Source organism: Micropterus dolomieu, linkage group LG08, assembly GCF_021292245.1.
Source record: "Micropterus dolomieu isolate WLL.071019.BEF.003 ecotype Adirondacks linkage group LG08, ASM2129224v1, whole genome shotgun sequence".
Lineage (NCBI taxonomy): Eukaryota > Metazoa > Chordata > Actinopteri > Centrarchiformes > Centrarchidae > Micropterus > Micropterus dolomieu.
The window spans coordinates 26338647-26363917 of record NC_060157.1 but is presented as its reverse complement, the minus strand read 5'-3'; the positions used below and the strand labels follow the sequence as shown (position 1 = coordinate 26363917).

At 42.3% G+C, this 25271-nt stretch overlaps 1 protein-coding gene and 1 long non-coding RNA gene across 5 annotated transcripts in view; one reads left to right on the top strand and one right to left on the bottom strand.

Moving 5' to 3' along the window:
* The first annotated feature begins 140 nt into the window (after positions 1 to 140).
* arfgef2 (ADP-ribosylation factor guanine nucleotide-exchange factor 2 (brefeldin A-inhibited)) lies at positions 141 to 25106 on the top strand. Its single transcript, XM_046056256.1, has 39 exons — positions 141 to 518; positions 2288 to 2318; positions 2852 to 2975; positions 3696 to 3842; positions 4985 to 5164; positions 5382 to 5685; positions 5865 to 5999; positions 6153 to 6280; positions 7280 to 7413; positions 7979 to 8213; positions 8381 to 8480; positions 9445 to 9584; positions 9842 to 9950; positions 10052 to 10241; positions 10399 to 10510; positions 10619 to 10824; positions 10995 to 11079; positions 12329 to 12500; positions 12715 to 12866; positions 12983 to 13111; positions 13205 to 13363; positions 14499 to 14646; positions 14833 to 14929; positions 15417 to 15457; positions 15557 to 15726; positions 16266 to 16417; positions 16576 to 16748; positions 16986 to 17146; positions 17305 to 17435; positions 18350 to 18479; positions 18646 to 18781; positions 20127 to 20265; positions 20565 to 20622; positions 20803 to 20911; positions 21143 to 21282; positions 21508 to 21685; positions 21818 to 21956; positions 23052 to 23169; positions 24021 to 25106. Exons 1-39 carry the CDS (start codon positions 332 to 334, stop codon positions 24183 to 24185), a joined length of 5544 nt encoding a protein of 1847 aa, XP_045912212.1. The 5' UTR covers positions 141 to 331; the 3' UTR covers positions 24186 to 25106.
* LOC123975100 overlaps positions 16021 to 25271 on the bottom strand; it is an 11436-nt gene continuing 2185 nt past the window's right edge. The window contains exons 1-5 of one of the 4 annotated variants that reach the window (XR_006825990.1): positions 23993 to 24588; positions 21783 to 21954; positions 20114 to 21674; positions 16953 to 18531; positions 16021 to 16865 (exon numbers count right to left, since the gene is read on the bottom strand). This is a non-coding gene — a long non-coding RNA (uncharacterized LOC123975100). Of the gene's footprint in view, positions 18532 to 20113; positions 21675 to 21782; positions 21955 to 22182; positions 23034 to 23992; positions 24589 to 25271 lie in introns of those variants that run through there. The other 3 variants (XR_006825989.1, XR_006825987.1, XR_006825988.1) reach the window with 3 other exon arrangements.

Genomic DNA, 25271 nt, shown 5'->3' with positions numbered 1-25271 from the left:
TGCTCAACTAATCTCCTCTGTGGTACATTTAACCGGACACGCTTTTCATTGTCGGCGGTAGATGAAGCATGGTTGCCTGTGAGTTCACCATGTGAGTATTTGACCCCGTTTGCGAGGTGACCACCTCCCCAGGGTGCCGTAGCCAAAACCCAGACAGCTGAGAGTCACGTGACATGACGTGTAACCAGCATGGCGGCGCTGAGCTGAGGTAGCACCTCTACTGGACTGACACTGATAGCCTGGCTTTCGTTAGCTTTCCTTGTCACCTGCTTATTCGCAGGGCCAGGCCGAAGATGACGGCCTGAGAGAGAAGCGGCAACAAGACCGAGAGATGCAGCAGCAGCAACAACAGCACCGGCCAGCACTACAGCAGCAGCAGCAGCATTCACAGACGGAGGCAGAAAACAGTAAAACCAAGAGCATGTTTCTGTCCAGGGCGCTGGAGAAAATCCTCTCCGACAAGGAGGTGAAGAGGAGCCAGCACAGCCAGCTGCGTAAAGCCTGTCAGGTGGCGCTTGGTACGTGGCTTTGTTTTGTTCGCTGGTTTGCCGAGCCGTGTGTTTTATGTGGCGCTTCACGGACACATTTCGGCCGCGTCTGACTCGTTAGGGAGAGCTACCCAGTTAGCTAGCCTTAGCGTTAGCATCTGAATGGCCTTCATCGCCTGCTCAGCAGCTGTCCGGTAACGTTTACAGGTGATGTAAGCTGATTATGTTTTGGGCATCACTTTCACGTGATATTGTTAATTGTGCAGTGCTTACACCCCCGCCCGCACACAGCCACCATCGCTGTCATTGTCGGCAGGTAAACAAGCTAATGGGTAGCTGTCGTTAGCTAGCTGCGGCTAGGTTAGCTAGCCAAACAGACCAATCCCTGTGTTGTACGTAGCACTGTCACGCCAGACAGCCGAGTCCTGCTCTGCACCCAGACACACAGGCTATCTAACTCCTGGATCCTCTGACGTCCGCGATTTCCCACTCATCAGGAGTAGTGTTACACACGGGCCTGTTCACTTCTTTGTGGTAGTGCTGTTTATATTTCAGCTCGAGCTGCCCTGCCCGTGTGTGTGCGCGCACCCACCTCTTTGTCATGTTCTTGTGACTGAAAATGTGGGTGCGATAACTTCTTGTTGGTATAGAGGCTTAACAGTATTCTGGTGGACTACTCAGCCACAGTTAGTTAGTTAGTTGGTGTTTGTTTTTTGCACAGTGTCTCCCTCTCAGTCCTACTGAAGGTGGTTGAGAGATTGCCAAACAAGAAGTCGTGCTTCATTGTTAAGGTACAGTTTGAGCTGTTGGACAGGCTGCAAAGAAATGGAGGTGGGCAAACAGGTTGGTGTGTTTGAGCTGCTTTGTCTGCTCTCTGTTCTCCAGTGACACACACTCATTATTCATGCAAGTTGAATATAACACTCCTATTCTCCTTCAGACTCCTCACACTGCCAGTGCAGGGTATGTTGTGTGTCTGCTGTGGAGCATGTCATCATTCCCACTGCCGCTTATTTCTCTGCTCAGACATCTTAGTTGTTATGCTCTGGATTTCATCTGTTGCCTTCATGATTAAATACATGTGCAGTGGAAAAGAGATTAGTCGTTAATGGCTGTTTTGAAGTGAAACACCAGAGCTTAGCCTGGTGAGTAAATAAACTTGCCATTAATACCTTTTTTGTATATTTCGGTCCACTGTTAATTCCCACACCATGGAGAAAGGAAACTGAGCTCACATTTCTATTATGCAAATCATAGGGCTTACTTTCCTGGTACAATAGCTACTCATGACTGACATTTTTGGTGAGTGTTGCACAATCTAATTTCCTCTGTGTAGCTGTAATATGGCGAGAGTCAAATTTAGTAGCATGTGCTTGCACGTCGAGTGTGAATCTAATCGATTTGGTTGCTCACATCTGGCTGAGCACTCAACATTACTCTGGGTAGCTAAGTAGCGGGTGTACAGATCAGTGTTGGGTAGAAAATTATAAAGACATTGATTTAGGCAGAAGAGATGGAATGGTGTTGTGTGGAATAAGAGAAAGACCAAAGGTCTGAAAGGGGCTGTCCAGTTGTGATTATCAATAAAACATAAGGGTAGTCTCACATTAATCCTGCTCAATATTCAGTTAGAATACCCGTCTCTTGTCTACCAACTAAAATGCAAGGAAACAAACAACACATCCTGCTGCAGTCAGATTGGCCCAGATCTAGAGTCAAATCATGTCACACTGCTGTGAGCTGAAAGTCTCAAAGTTCAGACTTCAATAACTTTTAATCTCCTGTTCCTCCCTCCATAGATGAAATCAAGGCAGAGCTCGAAAAACAAAAGTAAGTATTGTTATGTACATACTTTGTTCCCTGAATGAATGGATGGATGGATGGATGTATGCACAGCAGTACATTTACGCTCCTTTTCTTGTGATGTGAGGCTTGAAGCCGAGGTAAGGTTTGCCTTGCAGCAGTCTGCAGTAAAGCTGCTCACTGTGATTTGTGACTAAAGACATTTGCTGCTTTTATAACTGCTACTTTGGAGTATATCAGCAGCGCTTCAAACAGCCCTCAGGTAATATATCTGCAGCTGTAGGCAAGTTGTTATTTAACAATCCACTGTTGTACCTTCCTAAGGTTTAAACCTAAAGCTTAAACGCTGTATAACTTTCTGCATCATGAATATATAGATGTACAGTAAAAGGTTTTACGCAGCGCGTTATCTATTCACATCATCTGCTGTAGTTGGCTTTACGTTTCAATGGGACCTTTACTGCTTTTTTTTATATGAACAAACAGTGTGTTTATACCAAGCTGCTGTCATTGGGGCTTTCTAGTTCACACGGCTGTATGATTTCCTCTCATCTCTACAGGGATGGTACGGTGGTCCCGCCCAGAGCCAACTACATCGAGGCTGACAAATATGTGCTGCCCTTCGAGTTGGCCTGTCAGTCAAAGTCCCCACGGATAGTTAGCACCTCTTTGGACTGTCTGCAGGTTAATACTCGCTGCCTCACACACATGAATACAGTCAGACAAAACTCAACATCTTCCGCTTCCTTCATGAGGGCGGGGGGAAATCTTGATACACCTGTTTCACATATCTGATGTGTGCAGGAGAACAATGGTTCTACATTTCACACACTCTCTCCATCCTTTAAACCGTTAGTGGCTTTGCAAACTAGCTACACTCACGTGGTTCGAAGAGGACCCAAATGTAGAACCACAGAAGATTAGCCAATGAGCCAAATAAATCAAAATGTACATTTGCTATAATATAAAGTACATTAAAAGTCAATTTGAACAAATAGCGACAATATCACAAAAAATCACAAATGAGGATGAAAGCTAAATGTTACCGTAGTTGTTTTAACTTGGAATTAATTTATATGAAAAAACTTAAATCTGTTGCCCAACTTTAGTGTAATATTAAATTGCAGGAGTCCCGCTTTAAACACATGCACAATTTTGATCAGACAAATCCCCCAACAAAGGAATGTAACCCTGAATTTCTCTTTTTCTCACATACTCACAAACACATAAGCGCCACCCAAATGAACCCCAAACTGACACACGCATACAAATCACACGTGTGCAGGGAGTTATGTGCATCACATAATATGACTCTTGATTAAAACAAAGACCCCAAAACTGCTCAGAATTACACACTCACTCTGCCTCGGCCACCATAACCTGTGCACTGTTTCTCCACGGTAGAAGCTGATCGCGTACGGCCACATCACAGGCAACGCCCCGGACAGCAGAACCCCGGGCAAGAGGCTGATCGACCGTCTGGTGGAAACCATCTGCAACTGCTTCCAGGGCCCGCAGACTGACGAGGGAGTTCAGCTCCAGATCATCAAGGTACGCCCAGCCCCTCTCCGTACATCTGGCAGCCTTCAGATCCTCCAGCTGTCAGTTGTTGTTTATTTGAGACCCAGTAAGGTCAAACAGTCAGGACTGAGACACTTAAGTCGTCCATAATTCAGAGCTTTCAGTCACGGTTCACAGTAGTGTAGAAAATCAGTGTCTGCATATCGTTTCATAAGTGAGGATATAAGATAAGTTGGATAATAATATCGGTATGCCTTACCATGTCTTTTTGTGTGTCATTATCACATTGTCAGCCACTTAAAACCATCATTTACTACTTTATTCCTGTGATCACACAATCATTTCTAGCTTAAAATGAAAGCACATTCTGTTACAAAAGCTACCTTTGTTCACTAACCAGTCCTGTGATTGTGGCCAGACTCAACCAGCTGCATTTTTAAAAAAAAGCTGCATTTATTTCTTTTTCTTTTCTGAACAGGTTTCAAACTCTAGCAGCTTTAAAAAAAAAAAGTGTCCAATATTTAAAGTTTTGGCTTTGTGACTTTACATAAAGTTTAGTTTGTGATGTAGCCATTTAAATACATATTATTTTTTATCTAATTTATTCGTATCTCCATGTCTGTTCTTTGGCTTAACAACGTGCCTTGTGTTTGTTCGGTAGGTGTGATTCATAACTACTGCTTACTCAAGTGTCCTCTTAGAGAGTGAAATACACATCCTGGTTGGTTGGAAAGGGCAAAGTCTCTCCTGTTAAAAGAAGCACACACTTTTATCACTGTTGACAAAAGATTTATAGAACAGATTAACAAGATCTGTTGGGCTTACATTCACCACTGAAGGAGACCTGAATGTCAGTGCAGTATATTTAGACTGACTAATACAAATTTGAACGCACAATAATATGTAAATGAATCAACCTTGTGGACTTCGCCTGATAATTTGAAAATCATTTTTTGTGTATCATCAAAATAGAAATAAGCAACCGCACCATTCTGCACCAAACATACCGTAGGAGAGTTTGACGACTGTACATCTGTGGCTTTAAAGTACCTCATAAGAAGGGAAGTTGAATGGTGATTCAGCGGGTGAAGCAGCAGCAGCAGCAGCAGCAGCACCATCTTCTAAACAAGACATCCTGTCTGATAGCCCGACTTCCTTTTTTCTCTGTCCAGGCCCTGCTGACGGCGGTGACCTCCCCACACATAGAGATTCATGAGGGCACGGTGCTCCTTACCGTCAGGACCTGCTACAACATCTACCTGGCCAGCCGCAACCTCATCAACCAGACCACCGCTAAGGCCACGCTCACGCAGATGCTCAACGTTATCTTCACACGCATGGAAAACCAGGCTGTTAGTTCAGTTCAGCGCTTATACATTGCTGCATTACATCTAGACAGTCACCGTTTTGGCAAAACATGGGGAAATGATTGTTTTCTCCTCTGCCAGCCTCACCACTGGTTTAATCTGTATTATAATAAAGTATTTGTTTTTGTCCAGCACAGCCACATTTCCTCATATAAAACAATTAGTCTACATGGCTTCTCTTCTCCTTCTGCTGCCTCCTCAGGCTCTGGAGGCTCAGGAGCAGGAGAAAGACCGGCTGTGTCTACCCCAGCAGAACCCATCCCCAGTCCCAGGTAATCCGAGGTCTGGCTCACCCCGGTCTGACCGGACACCTACCCCAGAGCCCCAGAGCTCCTTGTCCCCAGCAGCCAGTTCTCCAGACCTCACTGCCACCAGCTCCACACCCCCACCGGCAGCCCCTGACCTGGACAAGGACCAAGCGCCAGACAGACCGTCAATCAATGGAGAACCTGATGGCGGCAAGGCTCCGATGAATGGAGGAGCTGAGCAGGTCACACCATCAAGAGGTACGTGTCAACGAGGGCCTCCAACATTCAGTTTAAATTTTAAGTTCAAATTCAATCGAAGCTTGAAAATATTTTCTTTTTTCCCCTCTAACCCTTTTAGGACAGTCTGAAGGTGGAACCGTTGATTGTGCAGCTTTCATATAATAGCTTACTTACTCTTTGTTATTTGTTTACATCAGATTCGGTGTTTGAATATGAAGGTGCAGAGACACCTCCAACAGCAGCTCAGCCAGCTGAGGAAGGAGACTACCCAGAGGTCAATCCAGAGGGAGAGGAGGGAGGACAACAGCCAACCCAGATACACAGTGGAGCAGGTCACAACTCACTTGTCTATGCTATTTTTATTTTTGCTATTCTCTCTTTTATGTCTTCTGCGTCTTTTGTCTTGCTGAATGTCAATACGCTGGCCGGCGACAGTGTTTTTGTTTCGTGGTCATTAAAAATGTCTGTTCTGGCCTCTCCTCCAGGAGGGGAGCACCCTGCCCACCCTGCCACTGAGCAGACTGAGGGGCATCCCCCCGGAGTCAGAACAGAGGGTCAGCAGATGAACGGCATCATTGAGGACCGCTCTTCTGTTTCGTCCACAGATTTGCTGGTGAGCAGTGTTAATAACATTAGTTATTAATCCATAATGTGCTGCTTGCGTGAGTGAAGTGGAAATAACATTTTAACTTCTAAAAAATGTATAAAGTTAATGTTTGCCTCAATTAATGTTTTCTTCTTGTATGTTGTAAACATTTGTAAGTGTGTGCTTTTACGCTGTCTGTACGTGCCACCTACTGAAAATATGTTAAGATCACTTCCTATGTGTAGCAAGGTTTTACTTCTTTGATCTTTATCAAGCAACAACTGACCATCATCAGTGTTTAGTTCCTGTCATCAGTCACACGATGAGTTGAGGATTTGTAATGGTTAGAGAGAATGCCAAATCCAGTTCTTTGAATGTCTGACGGAGAAGTAATGAAATGCATTGCTGCTAAAGAATCTGTTGAGTGAAGTATAATGAGAAACGTTTAAAGGGAGCATGTTTACCCTGTTGGTACGTTTGTTCAGCTACAGAGACAGATAAATAAAATGTGAACCACAGTAGCAGAAAGGAGATACTTGAGTAACTCTGGACTCCAACCTCAGGTCCTTTGGACAAATCTGGAGCCCTGCCACAGACCTCAATCAATATGGACGTGTCCCACCTCAGAAACAGTTTAGGGCTAGACAAGCCAGAGCTGTTGGTTTCCTTTTTTTGATGTAGGTGTGTTGACAGACAGACATACATACAGACCGAATACAACATTAAATTAAAGTACCAAATTTACAAATATATTCTCATTCAAACCACTATGCTACTATACATAAATAGAAGTTAAAAAAGGCTTAAAGATATCTCTCTCTGACTGTATCTGTGCCAGTGAGTGTAGAAGGATGTGCATTGTCTCCTCTCCCTACCCAGAGGTGAATCACTGTATATTTTAATTGTAGTGGGCAGGAATGACTCCCTGTAGCGGCCCTTTATTGCTGCTGAGCTGAAGGAGTCTCCGACTGAAGAGACTTTGTTGTTGGCATAAAAAGTAAGATTGACTTTCTTCATCTGTCTCAGGATGCTGAGGCCCTGCAGGGATCCCACAATGCCGCCCGTTTCTCTCACATCCTGCAGAAAGATGCCTTTCTGGTGTTCCGCTCTCTGTGCAAACTCTCCATGAAGCCCCTCGCTGATGGACCTCCAGACCCAAAGTAAGTTTTTTGGTTTGTTAGTTTGTTGTAAGTCTATACATAGGAAGATAACCTCTATGGCAACATGAAACATGTCCTAAATCATTACAACTCATGCTCTGAGTTTCTTGAATGTGCAGCCTCTTTTTTTTTTTTTTTTTTGTCATGCTACAGCTTGGCAAAATAAATACAGATGCCTTCGTCTTATGCACAGTGGTTCATCTCACTCTCCACGGGTTAACTTGTCCTTTTCCATCCTGGTGTGTCCCTGTCGTCTCTAGTTACTGTAACATTAGATCCTGGGCCAGTCAGTGTGAATGGACCAGAGTAAACTGAGCCAGAAAGACGCTCACATAGAAGTCAGTCTGGCCTACATTAAATAAATACCATGATGAAACACCATTATACCAAAGTATCTTGTGTTTCCCTGAGCTATTTACACACTATTGATGGGACATTAAGGCGCGTCAATCTCTACTGCGCATGCTGCTATATATACCTCTTCAGTGTCTTTGTCTATTTCCTTTATATTTACACTTCAGGCATACAGTGAAACTGAAGCCCACACAATTCCTGTCCTCTGCAGGTCCCATGAGTTGCGTTCCAAGATTGTCTCCCTGCAGCTGCTGCTCTCTGTGCTGCAGGGCGCCGGGCCGGTGTTTCGCACTCATGAGATGTTCGTCAACGCCATCAAACAGTATCTGTGTGTGGCGCTATCCAAAAATGGCGTCTCCTCTGTGCCTGAGGTCTTTGAGCTCTCATTGGCTATCTTCCTCACCTTACTCTCCCACTTCAAGGTCCATCTGAAGATGCAGATTGAGGTACAGAACAGTAACAGACTGTGTCATCTGTGCTGCGGGGGAAATGTACCTGTTATATTTTTTAGACATTTATTATAATATTCATGTTGATGCAGCTTGTTTGATTAAAGAGTCACATAGGCATTTTATCTCCTGACTCTCATCTCCTCTCTTCCGCCTTGCCTCAGGTGTTTTTCCGGGAGATTTTTCTGACCATCCTGGAGACATCGACCAGCTCCTTTGAGCACAAGTGGATGGTTATCCAGACTCTAACACGCATCTGTGCAGGTACAAATCTGCTGATAGAAGTTTTCTTAAACTAAAACAAAAAAAATCAACATAACCAGTCAAACGAAGTCCCTTTTCAGACATGGAAGCTTTTAAAGTGACGGCCTTTTGTCATTCAGACATAGGTGACTTTTATGTTAATGTTGCGTACGGCTTTATTTAAACGTGACAGGACATTTATGAACACGCTAAATGCTTGTGAAATATTTGATACTTGGTGCAGAAGAGGAAGTGGCATCACTGCTGGAAAACAGCAGTGAGTTGAATGAAGTTCAGTGATGTGAAGGGAGAAGAGTGTTTTCTGTTCTCTCACAGGCTGCATCACTGATGGATTTTAAATGATTTTCCTTTTGAAGCCTTATTTATGAATCACTGAGTGCAAGATTCTGCTGCCTTTTTTTATCAGACAGTGTACAAGCAAAAGATGTTTGGATTTATTCATCTATGCAGTTTGCATAAGTGAAAGTTGTTATTCTAAGATAGTGAAACAAGATGTGCATTTCATCTCTCCATATAACCTTGTGCTGCTTCAGCCTTTGTTATTCTGACTTTTCTGTTCAGACTTGTGCCGTGTCTTACAGAAATGTTACAGGTCAGATGTAGTAAGAGTGCTGTTTACTGTAAAAGTGACAACATGTAAAAATTGCCATCACATTTTCAAGGTGCATGACTAAGTTTTAATCCTAAATTGTAGAGTTATAGATCCTCCTCATATCTTCCTTTGACCATGCTGTAGTTGTAATTGCTGGCACTGATCAAAAATTGCATGTTTCTGTGCTCTGGTAACATGAGTCGCATGCATGCCACGCGCACGGTGTTAACGTAATAAATATTTCTGCTGCTGCAAATGAAGCCATCATTGTAATTACTGATGAGTGCAGCCAACAGTGCTTTATCACCCTGTTTTATTCTTAATTAACTCAGTATAATTTAAAAGCTTTTGTAATTAATTTCTCCCTCCCAGATGCCCAATGTGTGGTTGATATCTACGTGAACTACGACTGTGACTTGAATGCAGCCAACATTTTTGAGCGCCTCGTTAACGACCTGTCTAAGATTGCTCAGGGCAGGAGTGGACAGGAGCTTGGGATGACTCCTCTGCAGGTACACGTTCACTCAAGGATTCACGGATCAAAAATGATTAAATAGGTTACCTTACAGGGACAAACAACAACCCCTCAATGTTTTCATTAGATTTTTTACATCCTACTTATTAAGCTGTTCTCTAAAGACACTGTTAAACTTCAAAGCACCTATTTGTAATGTGGGAGTGAGGCAGGACACTTCTGGCCTTAATTTCTTAAGTCATGGTGTGTGTGTGTGTGTGTAAATGAACTTGTGTGGTTCTATAATATCCACAGGAGCTGAGCCTACGGAAAAAGGGTTTGGAGTGTCTGGTGTCTATCCTCAAATGTATGGTGGAGTGGAGCAAAGACATGTATGTCAATCCAAACCTTCAAGCTAACCTGGGTAAGTGTGTAGTGTGCAGTAAATTTGTGAACAATGTACAGGAGAGGGGGTGAGTCTAAACATAATTAATATGTGTGTGTGTGTGTGTGATTTGTTTGCAGGCCAGGAACATCCATCTGATAGTGAGGGAGTCGAGTTGAAGCTCCCTGAGCATCTGGCCGGGCGCCGAGACAGCATCAGTTCGCTGGACTCCACTGTCTCCTCCAGCGTCCCAGTTTCCCAGGCGGACCATCCTGAGCAGTACGAGGTCATCAAACAACAGAAGGACATCATCGAGCACGGCATCGAACTGTGAGCCCTTTTTCTCATCCTGATTAGGATTTACATTAGGATTACTGAGGATCCCTGAGTGTGGAAATGGATTTTTATTTTTTATTTTTTTTACATACTTTTTTTGTTCTCGTTTAGAGACAATAAGCGTTGATGTTTTCCTCTGTTCTCTCCCTAGCTTCAACAAGAAGCCAAAGCGCGGTATCCAGTACCTGCAGGACCAGGGCATGCTGGGTGCCACAGCTGAGGACATCTCCCAGTTCCTACACCAGGAGGACAGACTGGACACTGTGAGGGATTACACAAACTTAAATTATAAATACAATGCTGTATTCTCAAACAGCAAAAAAGTTAATTCAAGTTTGTAATCCTCAACCACTTTACCTCTGCATCCACAGACCCAGGTGGGAGAGTTCCTGGGCGAGAACATCAAGTTCAACAAAGAAGTGATGTACTGCTACGTGGACCAGTTGGACTTCTGCGGGCGGGACTTTGTCTCAGCGCTCAGAGCGTTTCTGGAAGGCTTCAGGCTGCCGGGTGAGGCCCAGAAAATTGACAGGCTGATGGAGAAGTTCGCTGCTCGATACTTAGAGTGCAACCAGGGGTAAGACCTTAGATTTCCTATTTAAAATATAAGTGCTTGGAGAGATTTATAGCTATTTGTCAAATTATAGTCTTTATATTTTTAGTCAAAAGAGTTTACTTTGAAAACAAAACAAACATTAGACCAGCGCAGCTAATAACTGTTTTCCTGATGTGTGTCCCCTTCTGCAGACAGACTCTGTTTGCCAGTGCAGACACTGCCTATGTGCTGGCATACTCCATCATTATGCTCACCACAGACCTGCATAGTCCTCAGGTGAGAACAGTGTTCACTATCATCACCGTATGTGGGCTGTTGCATCAGCGATGCAACTGTGTCTTGTTTCTCTGTGGAATATTTATTAATGATGTGCAGCTGTCACATTGCATGACCACCAAGGTTTTGTGCAGGTGAAATGGAAGAAAAGCAGCACCACTAGAAATTACATGTTTTGGCTCATGCAATATGTATTTTAAAGCATTCAGACCAAAAACAGCCCTGTGTGTGCCGGGGTAATACTTTGTTGGGCCTGTGTTGTTTCAGTTATTGACGAGACAGTGAAATACAATCCAGGATGAACAGTTTGAGTAACAGATCCATGAGCTTGAAGGCTTATCAGACACCAAAACACCGCACAGCAGTTTATAACACTCTGACAGGATTTTACAACTCGGAAAGTTATCACGGTGACAAATGTTTTATATTTAGGCACGCCAATCGTGAGGTAAACAGTATAAATGCAGCACAAAATAATCTAGCAGTGCTTGCATGTATTTGATTGGCGTTGGCACCCCCATTGTGTCAATGCAGTGGCATTCAAATGAATGAGGTGGCTGCGCAGGTCTGTATCTGTGTGAACTCTGGCTTCTACAAATAGCTGCTGCGCCTGATTTATGACTTCTGACAGATCACTGTGACAGAGGAAATTGCGTCTGAAATTTAAAGTCTGGGAAAAGCAGACTTATTTTTTAGCATTTTTTTTATTTTTTATGTTTATAGAAATAATCTATTCAAAGGAGTTTAAAACTTTCTACTCAGTCATTGATCGCTCTGTTGAGTTGACAATATCAGACTTAAATGTTTTCTCACATATAGTCTTGAATACATGCTTGCAGTTCCGAAGGTCTTATTAACCAATATTTAAAATTTAGCAGCAGTAAAAAGTGTCTTTTGGCTCCACTACTTTCCAGACATGCACATGCAGCTAATTGGATGAGCAGTGGCTGTGTTCATTGTCTGTAGTTTAGTAAAATTAATAACCCTGTTAAATTGAAAAACTGCAGTGACACAAAATGTTTCAACCCTGGCAATAATTTGCAGCATGCTTTTTAAATATCCCCCAGCAAATAAGGACCAAACCGTAATAGAAGCTAATAGCTGTTTGTGGCAAGACATTAGGCAGTGTATGTGTGTTTGTTAATTCAAACGAATGCGATGCTTGAATTACTCGGCAGGAGATGTTTCCCACTGTGGCCACTACTACTACTACTCCAACGGCCTTTCTGGATCTTCTTTATTTATGTAGGTGAAGAACAAGATGACAAAGGAGCAGTACATCAAGATGAATCGCGGTATTAACGACAGTAAGGACCTGCCTGAAGAGTATCTATCTTCCATATACGATGAGATAGCAGGCAAGAAGATTGCCATGAAGGAGAGCAAAGAGTACTCAATCACCCCAAAGTCCACCAAGCAGAGTGAGTACTTGTCTGCTATCAAACTCATTCTGTCAGGATTACTCACTCAAATGAAACTCTCCGAAGTTTGCTTTCTGATCATTGGCTGGTATAAAAGAGAACAGACTGCTGAAGTATAACTGTGGTGTCCTCCGGGCTCAGCATCTCCCCGACACTATTCTGTTTACTAACGAACACAAAAACATCAGAAACATTTATGACCTCCTCTCTGCAGGTGTAGCCAGTGAGAAGCAGCGTCGCCTGCTGTACAACGTGGAGATGGAGCAGATGGCGAAGACCGCTAAAGCTCTGATGGAGGCTGTGAGCCACGCTCAGGCCCCGTTCTTCAGCGCTACGCACCTGGAGCATGTCAGGCCCATGTTCAAGGTATTACTTTTTACTCTCTTCATTTACTTCACACTCCTGGTTAGACCGAACCTGATCTTTGAACAGTGGGATGCATATTGTAAATATCAGATGTGGATCATTGCTGTGTGTTGTAGCTGGCGTGGACCCCGTTGCTGGCAGCGTTCAGTGTGGGACTGCAGGACTGTGATGACCCAGAGGTGGCATCGCTGTGTCTGGAGGGCATTCGATGTGCCATCAGGATCGCTTCCATCTTCAGCATGCAGGTCTGGTGATTATTTAAAATTGGCTAAGTGTTCTTAGTGTTTAAAACAGCATGGCACTGTGACTGTGTGGTAACCGGCCCTTCCTGTCTGCAGTTGGAGCGGGATGCGTATGTCCAAGCCTTGGCCAGATTCACCCTGCTGACGGCCAGTTCCAGCATCACAGAGATGAAGCAGAAGAACATAGACACCATCAAGACCCTGATCACTGTGGCCCACACTGACGGAAACTACCTGGGCAACTCCTGGCATGAGGTGACTCCCTTCTAATAGGATTTATGTGCGAGATAACTTGCACGTACACTCGGTTGCCAGTTATGTACACCTGCAGTCTTATACAACAGTCCTTACTCATCCTGTCTTCATGAAGGTTGTATTGTTCAATTGAAACTGTTTTAGAGAGGCGCCGATTCAAATGTATTGTCATTTTGAAGGCTGCAGTTTGAATTGACAGAATATTAGAAACACTTCGCAGTATAATGTGATACAATTCAAGAGCACCTCAAATAGGGCTATAGCCTCCTAAATAGGGCTGGACAATAAAACAATAACAATAATTATCGCAATATATATATATTTTTTCTATAACAAATATTCAAAAAATGTTTGATTTTATTCACTTGAATCATACACAAATTAGGACTTAATTTTTTATTAAGATGTTTATTTTGTTTAGGAAAAAGGACTGAAAAAAGCTTTTACTTAATTTTACTTGTGCATATTTGTTGACAAAGATTTTATCATAATTGTTTTGAATGTTCTGCCTCAGATTTGTGAAGTGATCCACTGATTGACATCAAGTGTTTGTTCTGACCATAAAGAAAGGCTTAAACCAAAATTAACCATCTGATTTCTTCAACTTTCACTCAGGAGCAAAAGTCGGCCTTTAAACTCGAAAGAAATAATGATTTGATACTTAATTATTAATTATCGAAAGACATTTTGTCGTGATAACATTTTTGGCCATATCGTCCAGCCCTACTCCTAAATAACCATGAAGTTGAATAAACAACTCTGAAACAGAACTGTTGATTTATTTTATAGTCATCATGTTTTTGCATATATAACATAGATAGCTTAGTCCTTTATTTACTTGTAAAAGCCTACACATAAAAACATAAAAACCTTTTGCTAGTTTTTGCATTTAGAATCTCAATGTGAATTGCATCTCGCAACACATCATAATTTTGTGGCTTTTAAAACAACGACATCACACTGTCTCCTAGGAGAAGTCCCTCTCAGTATAGCTTCGTACATAACTTTAAACTTCTCTAGGATGGATCCTGAGATGCTTGATAAATACGGGCCCTGGTGAATTAAGTTCACCCAAGGAAAAAGCCTCAACCTTTAATAGTTTGACATTAAAATTGCAAATGTATTTATTATTTAGATCTTAAGGTGTATCAGTCAGCTGGAGCTTGCTCAGCTGATCGGCACAGGTGTAAAGACGCGCTACATCTCAGGGGTGGTCCGGGAGAAGGAGGCCGGCATCAGGGGCTTACCCTCCGGCACAGAGGAGTTCATGCCCCTGGGGCTAGGTAAGACATCACATATACACACAACATTACGTATATTCACAACGTAACCCCTAACTCTTAGAATCACATGATACTACAAATTACTGTTTGTGCTTCTACTATATTAGAATAGAATAACTCCAAAGCAGCTGTTTTTTAATGTAAAAACAATGGTCGATCAGTGTTAAGTATGTTTTTGTGTTGCAGGTAACCTGGTGGGAAGTCAAGACAGGAGACAGATGGCTCACATCCAGGAATCAGTAGGAGAGACAAGCTCTCAGAGTGTGGTGGTGGCTGTGGACAGGTAAGACAAAATACTTCTGACATAACTCAGATACAGGACATTCCTAAATAATAATAAATGCATGGTCTACACTGAACAAAATTATAAACGCAACACTTTTGTTTTTGCCCCCATTCATCATGAGCTGAACTCAAAGATCTAAGACTTTCTCTATGTACACAAAAGGCCTATTTCTCTCAAATACTGTTTGAGAGAAATCTGTCAAAATCTGTGTCAGTGAGCACTTCTCCTTTGCCGAGATAATCCATCCACTTCACAGGTGTGGCATATCAAGATGCCTTTTATTGTGGCCAGCCTAAGGCACACCTGTGCAATACCCATGCTGTCTGATCAGTATCTTGAAATGCCCCCATTCACCGGGAGTTCAGTTCATGATGAATGGGGGCAAAAACAAAAGTGCTGCACTAATAATTTTGTTCAGTGTATGTCTGTCATTTGTGATACTAAAAATGTCCTACAAATACTAAAGCTTCATTTATATTTGCAGGATCTTCACTGGGTCCACCAGACTAGATGGAAATGCAATTGGTGAGTTTGTCTTTCTCACCTTTACGTAAAGGATCTGTTTGTGTATGTTACAAAGAAGGAGAAATTATTCATCCTGTGGTGCTGTTTAATTGTTTCCAGTGGACTTTGTGCGGTGGCTGTGTGCGGTGTCCATGGATGAGCTGGCCTCTGCACACCAGCCGAGGATGTTCAGCTTGCAAAAGATCGTAGAAATTTCCTACTACAACATGAACCGCATTAGGCTGCAGTGGTCTCGAATTTGGCAGGTCATAGGAGACCACTTCAACAAGGTCAGTGGACCAGAGGGGTTACAAAGTTTTAAAACTGGACCATCAGTGTGTTGTCGGGATGACAGTGTTCTTTTGGTGCTGCTCCTGCCGCTCTGTGCACTTTGTTTTGTTCTGTATTGTTCTCTTGAGGAATTGATTTATTACCGCAGCAGGGAAATAAAAAAGCTTTTTAATTATGTCCACACAGGCTGTGTGATTGCAGTTTCAGACCAGACATTGTCATCTGTTTTAATGGATATAAGGGGGGCATGTTGGGCGCACAATTGTAGATATAAGTCGTTGCCATTTTAGATCTGTCAATATAGAATTAGATTTATTACAGTTAGACTCTGCTCATCTTATATTAAACTTTAAATGTTAATTTTGTACAAAGTTACCATATCATGTAGATCATGTGAAATGTTGTTTACAGCTCGTTGCACTGCCCCCAAGTGGCGAACAAAATCAATAAATGCAGGTTCAATCATGAGCATACAGTACACTCAAGAAACAAATGTGATGCATAGCTGAGCTCCATTGATAACTGCGTCTCCCTCTAGGTGGGCTGTAACCCTAATGAGGATGTAGCCATCTTTGCTGTGGACTCACTGAGGCAGCTCTCCATGAAGTTCTTGGAGAAAGGAGAGCTGGCCAACTTCCGCTTCCAGAAAGACTTCCTCAGGCCGTTTGAGCACATCATGAAGAAGAACAGGTAGAGAGTTCTGTAATATGGGCGGCTGGGATGAAAGACTGTACTTTATTGTAAAAAGTAGTGGGGTCATAAGAATGGTTTTGAATGGTGAGTTAATGTTATAATAACTGTTAAAGAAACACAGTATTGTTGACACACCCCTCCCTCCTCTGCCTCAGGTCCCCCACTATCAGAGACATGGTGATCAGGTGTGTGGCTCAGATGGTAAACTCCCAGGCGGCCAACATCCGTTCAGGTTGGAAGAACATCTTCTCAGTGTTTCACCAGGCAGCCTCCGACCACGATGAGACTATAGTGGAGCTGGCTTTCCAGACCACTGGGCACATTGTCAGTGAGTATGACGGCAGCTCTTTCCTCGGGGCGGCCATTTGGCTCAGGTGATTTAAAAAAAACAAGTGACAGAGGTAGTGTTGTGTCAAACCGCTCAGCTGACAGTGACACGGATCCTCTGTGAGAATGAATGACAGGAGAGATTTAAGATCCCTTTAACCAACCAAACAACAAACCAACAACTAGTTGATTCTTGTTTTCTTACTTGCTTTCCTTCTCTTTATCACTCTCGCTTCAGTGAACACCTTCCAGGAGCACTTTGCAGCTGCTATTGATTCGTTCCAGGATGCGGTAAAGTGCCTGTCAGAGTTTGTGTGTAACGCAGCTTTTCCTGACACCAGCATGGAGGCTATCAGACTCATTCGACACTGTGCTAAATATGTCTCAGAAAGGCCACAGGTAGGAACAAATGACTTGGGACTATACTGGTTCATTTAAAATGCCAATTGTGTGAGAGCATTCATCTTTCGTTTGCAAATTGCAAACATGTGGTTTCTTCAAAACATAATTTTGTAATATTACACTTTAAATTTCTGTCCTGCTGTGTCTCTGTCTAGACCCTGAGGGAATACACCAGTGATGACATGAATGTGGCCCCTGGAGATCGGGTGTGGGTTCGTGGCTGGTTTCCAATTCTGTTTGAGCTCTCTTGTATCATCAATCGCTGCAAGCTGGATGTCCGGACCAGGTAGAAAAACAACTCTGCATGGAGTCTCAGTGAAATGACAGTTTGAGCTCTCAATGTGTGCTTTAACTGTCCCTACTTGTTGCAAAGACAGAAAAAAATTAAAAGAAATAAAATAAATGAAACTAAATACGATGGCACACAAACAAGGTGTGATGCATAAAATTGAAGCATGACAGGATAAAAACACCGACAGTTAACAGAACTTATTTCCGTAGTGGTCCTGGTCACCCCCAAATCATGATAACAACAAGACTGCTGAGCCTTAACTACATTACAGATTTAAGAGAAAGTTAACATACAGATTTAATTATAATTACTTATTATTATTCAAAATAAATCTGAAATGATTAGTAGATTAACCAATTAGCCTGCAAAAATGCCACAAATTTGCTGGGTCCAGCTGGTCCTTTTAATACGAGGACTTTCTTCTTTTCTGTGTTTGATGATATTAGAAATGGAATATCTTTGGGTCAGACAAAATAAGACATTTGAAGATGTCCCTTTGTGCTCTCAGAACGTGGGTTTTCATATTTTGTAGACTTTACATTGGCTGAAAGTTTAATCGAATAAATAATTGACCATAGTTATTTCCTGTAATTAAAAGAAAGTATCATCTGGTAAGCTGTTACAAACTTTGGACCTGCACATTGAAAGCCCTTAAATGCCCCAAAAACCCCTGTCATGTCTTTGTAAAACTTGGTGCCTGAACATTTAGGCATTTATATACATGCTTGCTGCTAAATACCGAACTCTTATTATCAAAGCTGAACCAAGCATGAAGACTAGCAAGAGATCACTTAAAAAAGAGGACGTCAGTACAGTCAAAAAAAGCACTCATATTTCAGTACCAGTGGTTCCATACTCTGCTCTCTGTGGTGACTGATGAGTGAACTGTTTTTCTTTGCTCCTGACAGAGGTCTGACTGTCATGTTTGAGATCATGAAGAGTTACGGTCACACGTTCGAGAAGCATTGGTGGCACGACCTCTTCAGAATCGTCTTCCGCATCTTTGACAACATGAAGCTCCCCGAGCAGCAGACAGAGGTCAGAGGTCACTGGCAGCAGGCCATCGGGTCCCATGGTTGTTTGTTTTGACCTTTAACACAGATGGACAGAAGACCTTAAAAGCTGTCAATAATTTTACATACGCATATAAAGTGGAAAAAACAGTACTTTTATCTGCTTGTGTTTGTTTCTTCTTTGGTTCCAGAAAACTGAGTGGATGACGACAACATGTAACCACGCACTGTATGCTATCTGTGACGTGTTCACCCAGTTTTACGAGCCCCTCAGTGAAATCCTGCTGGCTGACATTTTCACACAGCTACAGTGGTGTGTCAGGCAAGGTGGGTGTTTAAATGTGCTATGTGATATTTTACAAACTAGGTATTTGGCGCTGAACAGCTCGCTTGTAGTTGGGGACATCAGTAAGGTACCAGGGAGGAAGGCTGAAAATATATATATATATATATATATATATATATATATATATATATATATATATATATGCAACATACGTTTCACTTAAAAAAAAGCTTGACCCCCGCCGCCCCTATAGTTTTCTTTGGACTTTATGATGTAACAAATTCCAACACCCTCCCTCCGATATCTCAAAATAATATTATTGATATGCTACCATTTGTTCCACAATTAGTAACTAAAAGTGCTTAAATATTTTAAGTTAAGTTAGATCAGATGATGTTGTAGCCTGATATGTGTGAGAATTAGGGCTGGGTCAATTCGTCGACGTAATTGATTACGAAAATACGTCAAAGAGTCACTGCATCTGGTGTTGGCAGGGATTTCCCTGGACAAGCTCCAGCTACAAGACCGCGCCTTCGACCATCTAAAATTTGGGAGTATTTTAGACAGACACTCAACAACGTGCTGCTCTGTGAGCTCTGTGAACTGGAAACAGCTTTACTGCAACACTGACAGCAGCAGCGCAAATCCTGTTTACTTTCTGTCTCCACACAAGCATGGCACATTATCCAGTACGAGGACACGTAGTTAGTTAAAATGTATTTTCTAAGTATTTCTTCATCGCCTTCATGTTAAAAGTAATTTCTTCACCGCTGCTGTCATGGTAACATAACATTACACCGTATGTCATCCGTTCGGCCGTTAACGGACACGCATGAGCGAGAAAACTGATGAATCTAACAATAAAGACAATCTGTGACAGTCTGAATCATTTCAGTTGTTTTCTTTTATCGTTTTTTCCCTCCATTTGATTATCATACTGCATTACTCAATATTGAAATAATTCTATGTCAGAAACATTTAATGTTTTAAGTAAAGTAGCCTGATTAATGTCGTTATTGTTATCACAATACGAGTGACGTGGAAATTGGATTGATTTTAAGATATGCTACCATTGTAATTATCAGGATGATGAATAAATCATAGGTATGTTAATCGAGTAACAGGCAACATTTCTTTCTTCAGAATACACAAAATTAGTTGTTAGATTAATCTGTTTGAAAAATAATCGTTACGTATAGCCCTAATGAGAATAAATTAAATAAAATTTTAATCTTGGATGAGAATGAAGGAAAAAAAGACCTTCTCAAAAAAAGTCAAGACTACCCTCCTGTCACCGTCTCTGACGAGCACCTTGTGAACCTCTGTGAAGTTCACAGTATTTCTATTGGGCAGATGTGTTTTGAAGTCATTACCTTTCTTCTACAGACAACGAGCAGCTGGCTCGGTCGGGGACAAACTGTCTGGAGAACCTGGTGATTCTGAACGGGGAGAAGTTCAGCCCCCAGGTCTGGAACATCACCTGCTCCTGTATGCTGGAGATCTTCCAGAACACCAGCCCTCACGTGTAAGCCCCGAACTGCTGTACTTTCAGCCAGAGACGAGGTCAATTAAGTTTCAGCTCAACGATGTCAAAGAAACTGCATGTGAACGTCATGGTGATAGCGTTTATTCAGTCATCTATTATATTTCATCATCCCTGTTTTGAAGAGAAAAAGCTCAGTCATCTCAGCGGGGAGTTAATGGCAATTTTAGGGATTAAAGCTAATGTACTAAAAGGCTTTTTGTGCTTTAGTGCTGTGACAGGATGCAAGTTGCAACAACACCTGATTCCTGATCTGCCTTTCTGTTTGCTTTTTACATCAGTTTGTTGACTTGGCGACCTGCTGGACAGGAAGAGGAAACTGCAGATGGCAAGCATTTTGTAAGAACATAAACACACTCATTAACCAAACAATAATTACAGTATGTACAACAGCAGCTCAGCAGATGGTTCATGCTTGGTCTGGAATGTGATAAGCTGCTTTTAGCCAATAAAAGGACCCTTATATTTCCACCAGACGTATGACACTAACATGTGAACGGCCATTCTGTATGTCTCCAGGACGCTGATTTTGACAGCCAGTCCCAGAGCAGCTATGACAGAGCTCTGTCTGAGAGAGGACACAGCCAGATGTCCAGCGATGACACCTGGAAGGGCAAATCCAATGCTAGTGAGTACACAGCATTCACTCAAATTCTGTCTGAAAGTCTTTCTGAACAAAACCCCGGAAATGGCAGCATGGAGGCAGAAATAAATATTTCAGCTGTTCTACAACACGTTTGTTTCTGGCTTGTTATTGAAACATTTAACTGCCACTGTTGCTTTTTTGTCCCTCTTCAAAGTCAATTTTTCCCTCAAATGCTCATGTCGCTACACTTCCTTTGTTTTTTCCCCTCTACAGAAGTTTCAGACCAGAAGCTGTTTGCAGGGCTGCTGATTAAATGCGTTGTCCAGCTTGAACTTATCCAGACCATAGACAACATTGTCTTCTTCCCAGCAACCAGCAAGAAGGAGGATGCTGAGAACATGGCTGCTGCACAGGTATGTTATAATAGCTACTATATGAATTGTTTTTATATAATATATTGTTCTTAACCTTAGCAGAAGTGCTACTCACTGAAATGAATTGTATGGGGAAGTGATCATGCTTTGATCGAATGTCAGATCAGGCCATGGCATGCTAAGAAAATCTTGGACATCCCTTTGTACCTTTTTAAATTGTCAGGTATGCTTAGTTAAAGTTGTCTAAAACTGTCCTCCCGTCAGCGAGATGCTCTGGAAGAGTCGGAGGCTGAGGGAGGCGAGGCGGGTCCAGATCAGGGAATGTACAGACACATGACTTCTGCACACCTCTTCAAGCTGCTGGACTGTCTGCTGGAGTCGCACACCTTCGCCAAGGACTTCAACTCCAACAATGAACAGAGGACAGCACTCTGGAGGGCAGGTAAATAGACAGGAAAATGTCCCCAATGGTATTTCAAAATTAACATTCGGTGTAAATTCTGTATAAAAAAAACGGTCAGCAGGATTTTGTGCTTTACCTTTATTTTTATCAATGACTCTCTTTTGCCCTCAGGCTTTAAAGGGAAATCCAAGCCCAACTTATTGAAGCAGGAGACCAGCAGTCTTGCCTGCAGCCTGAGGATCTTGTTTAGGATGTACTCTGACGCTCAGCTGCAAGACTCCTGGCCTGACATTCAGACACGGCTGCTGCTGTGAGTACAACATACGACATGATCATCGAGTGACTGACACAGCTAAGATGGCCAGTGTTTCATTAAAAGACGACGCTAATTACTCTAACAGGACTTAAAAGTGTATTTGTTGGGGACTATTTTCTGCCACAGATTTGATGCACTTAGCAGCAGCAGGGCAGTGCACTATGTGGGATAAACACACAATAAAATACAGTGTGTTCATGACAATGAAGGAGCATGTCACCTGGCGCAACACGTGGCTGTAGTTTTGGGTAGAGCTGGAACGATTAGTCGATTAATCGATGAGTTGTCCACTTTTAAATTAATCGGCAACTATGTTGAAAATCGATTAACCGATTTGAGTTTAAAAAAAAAAAAAAAAAAATCTCATTTCAGCTTTTCAAATGTGAATATTTTCTGGTTTCTTTCCTCCTCTATGACAGTAAACTGCCTAGTTTTGGGACACCAATGGAGCTCTGTGGAATAAAGTATATCAGGCTTTGGATAAACAAACAAGACTTGTTAGTGGGATCAATTCATTCATCAACAGATTTATCTTTTAGAAAATGCTATTTTAACAGACAGAAAATGCATTGTAAAAAAAACAGTGTTATTGCAGTTGTTCATTATTCCATTATATCAACATGTTGCCGGTGTGTTTATTGCCTGGTTGTAAAGAAACACCAAATGTGTCACTTGCACAGAAGTGCAGCGCTGCTGTTTGTTCTGTGTTGAGTGAGCTGGTTTTGACACATGGCTCATACCTCATTATATATTTATGACACAGTACAGTGTGTGTGTATTTTGTAGAATATATTGGCATGCTAGAGACTGACACAAATCACCTTGTTGTGTTTGTCGCTGAGCAGCTGCACTGGAGCAGATGACTCATGTATTACATCAAGAATACGTATGTGTGGTGTTAAACATTAAATAAGATCAGAATGTGTAGCCATGGCCCTCTCTTCTATAATAACAATTCTACTTGTAATTGCAGCTCTGATTCAGACTGAACACTTCTGCCTATCCAATGTTTTAGATATATCAGTGTTGTGTTGGTCATAATCATCCGTGTGTGTGTGTGTGTGTGTGTGTGTGGGTCGTCTTTGTCAGGGTGTGTAGCGAAGCTCTGGCCTACTTTATCAGTCTGACCTCAGAGAGTCACAGAGAGGCTTGGAACAGCCTGCTGATGCTGCTGCTCACCAGGACGCTACGGCTGCCCGATGATAAGGCAGGAACACACGCACACGCACTCACACTCACACGTATGTTCCTCTATCCCTCTGGGGACATCATAATGCATTCTCTAGTCCCTTACCCTAACCTTAACCATTACCCTAATCTTAACCCAATTGTAATCTGAACCCTAAAACCAAGTCTTAACCCTCAAAAAGCAGTCTACCCATAGGGACCTCATTTTTTTTGTCTCATGTGACACGATTCCCCGTGGCTTAGTGTGCATTCAGGTTAGTCCCCACCGGGATATAAAAACATGAAACACACACTTGTACTTGATGAGTATGTAAAGGACAAGAGTTTGAAATGATCAAACTCTTGTCCTAGTTACTTCATATTTTTCTGTCACCTATGAATCGTGCACTGTGAGTCACAGCCTGGCCCATGACTTGGGGTTTTTCCAGGGCATTTTAGGCCAAACTGTAGAATTTTGTTGTTGCCAGCATGCAGCTTGAAGCAGTAGGAAATGTTGGCGCCATGCAGCCAGCCTTGGAAGAAAATGCCGACCCCACAAAACCACTGCATCAACAAAGATTATTACAGTATTGTTAAAGTGGTTGGCATTTGCTGCAAGGCCTGCTGTGAATTTTGGGTAAAACAAATCTTAGTGCTACAAATTGTGTTTATTTGCCTGAATGTAAATTTCGTAAATCAATAAAATTGCTCTTAAAAGCAGCAAAATACAGCAAAAACATACATCAGTGAAGACACACATCAAACACCCTTCCTGTTTATCATGTTCTGTATATTGTATATACTATATTTACAAATTTGGCAAATACTTAGTTAGCAGGGATTAGATGGTGGTGGTGATTTACCTTTTCTTATTTTCTCCTTCTTTTCCAGTTCAAGCCCCATGCTTCCTGCTACTACCCCCACCTGTGTGAAATGATGCAGTTTGACCTGATCCCTGAGCTGCGGGCCGTCCTCAGGCGCTTCTTCCTGCGCATCGGCTCAGTCTTCCACATCGCTGCGCCCGAGGGAGCGTCTGCCCGGATTCCTACATCCTAGGGTGGGTGCAGGGTCAGGTGGAGGGACGGTGAAGATGTTGAGATGACGGTGGACATTGACAAGTAAATTGACAGTTGGACACATAAGAGACTGGAGCAGATTACAGGGGGGGCTGCAATTTTAGGAGGAAGACGACAAAGACTGTAGCTTTTCGGTCTCAGATCAGGACTCTGCATTAAAGTGTTCAGCTTTTCTACAGCTTGTAGGAAAGTCCTCTACCCTGCCCTTCCTCCCTTCTTTCTCTCGGGGATGAACAGCACTGTGACCAGCGCTCTCTGCTGACTGTAGTCATTCATCATCCCCCAGACTCTCATCTCAAACAGTAATGACTAGAAAAGAACTGTAAACAAATAATTTATTGATATTGTTGCAAACCCCTGTACCTGATGGATTGTTTTTCTGTTTGTTTTTTTAATACTTAACAAAAAAGTCTATATACATGCTTAAAGCAAATTAACGACACCACTGAATTTGATGAACCTTACATTTTCCAACATCTATTTTGGCCGCCTGTGCCTGTTATAAAATGATGACACCATCAGTGTCACCCTTCTTGTGAGTTTGGTGATCTAATCAAAATATGTTGTAATATCTGAACCCTGATGTATCAACGCCCGTCTTAAATCATTGTCTGTCACCTTAATGTTTATGTTCCGTCTTATGTTTGTGTTATTCTGTAGCGGGTTGTTGAGACTGAAACTCTCAGCTGCAGGTGAAAACCATCTGCATCTCTTACAACACTATCAAAGATCTAATGCGGCTTTGTTTGTGAAGTCTCTGCTCCCTGTCACATTACCGTCCTGTAATTCTTTCCTGTCAGTGAGATTTTACTTATTTATTTTGGTCACCTGCTTTAATTTGTTTTGTGATTATTGTTCAGGATAATTGCTGGTTTACAATGAAAGGTTGGTTGAAAGACTGGCTACTTCCCTCTGCATTCCTTTGTGTGTTGACCCAGTAAGCCTTACAACTGAAGGACTTAACATAGAGTCAGTCATCCTGGCTTTATAATTCCAGCTGGCTCATAAACCCTCCACTAATCTATCAATTGGCCCTATAAGATGACACAGTGGTTGTCTATTTCCC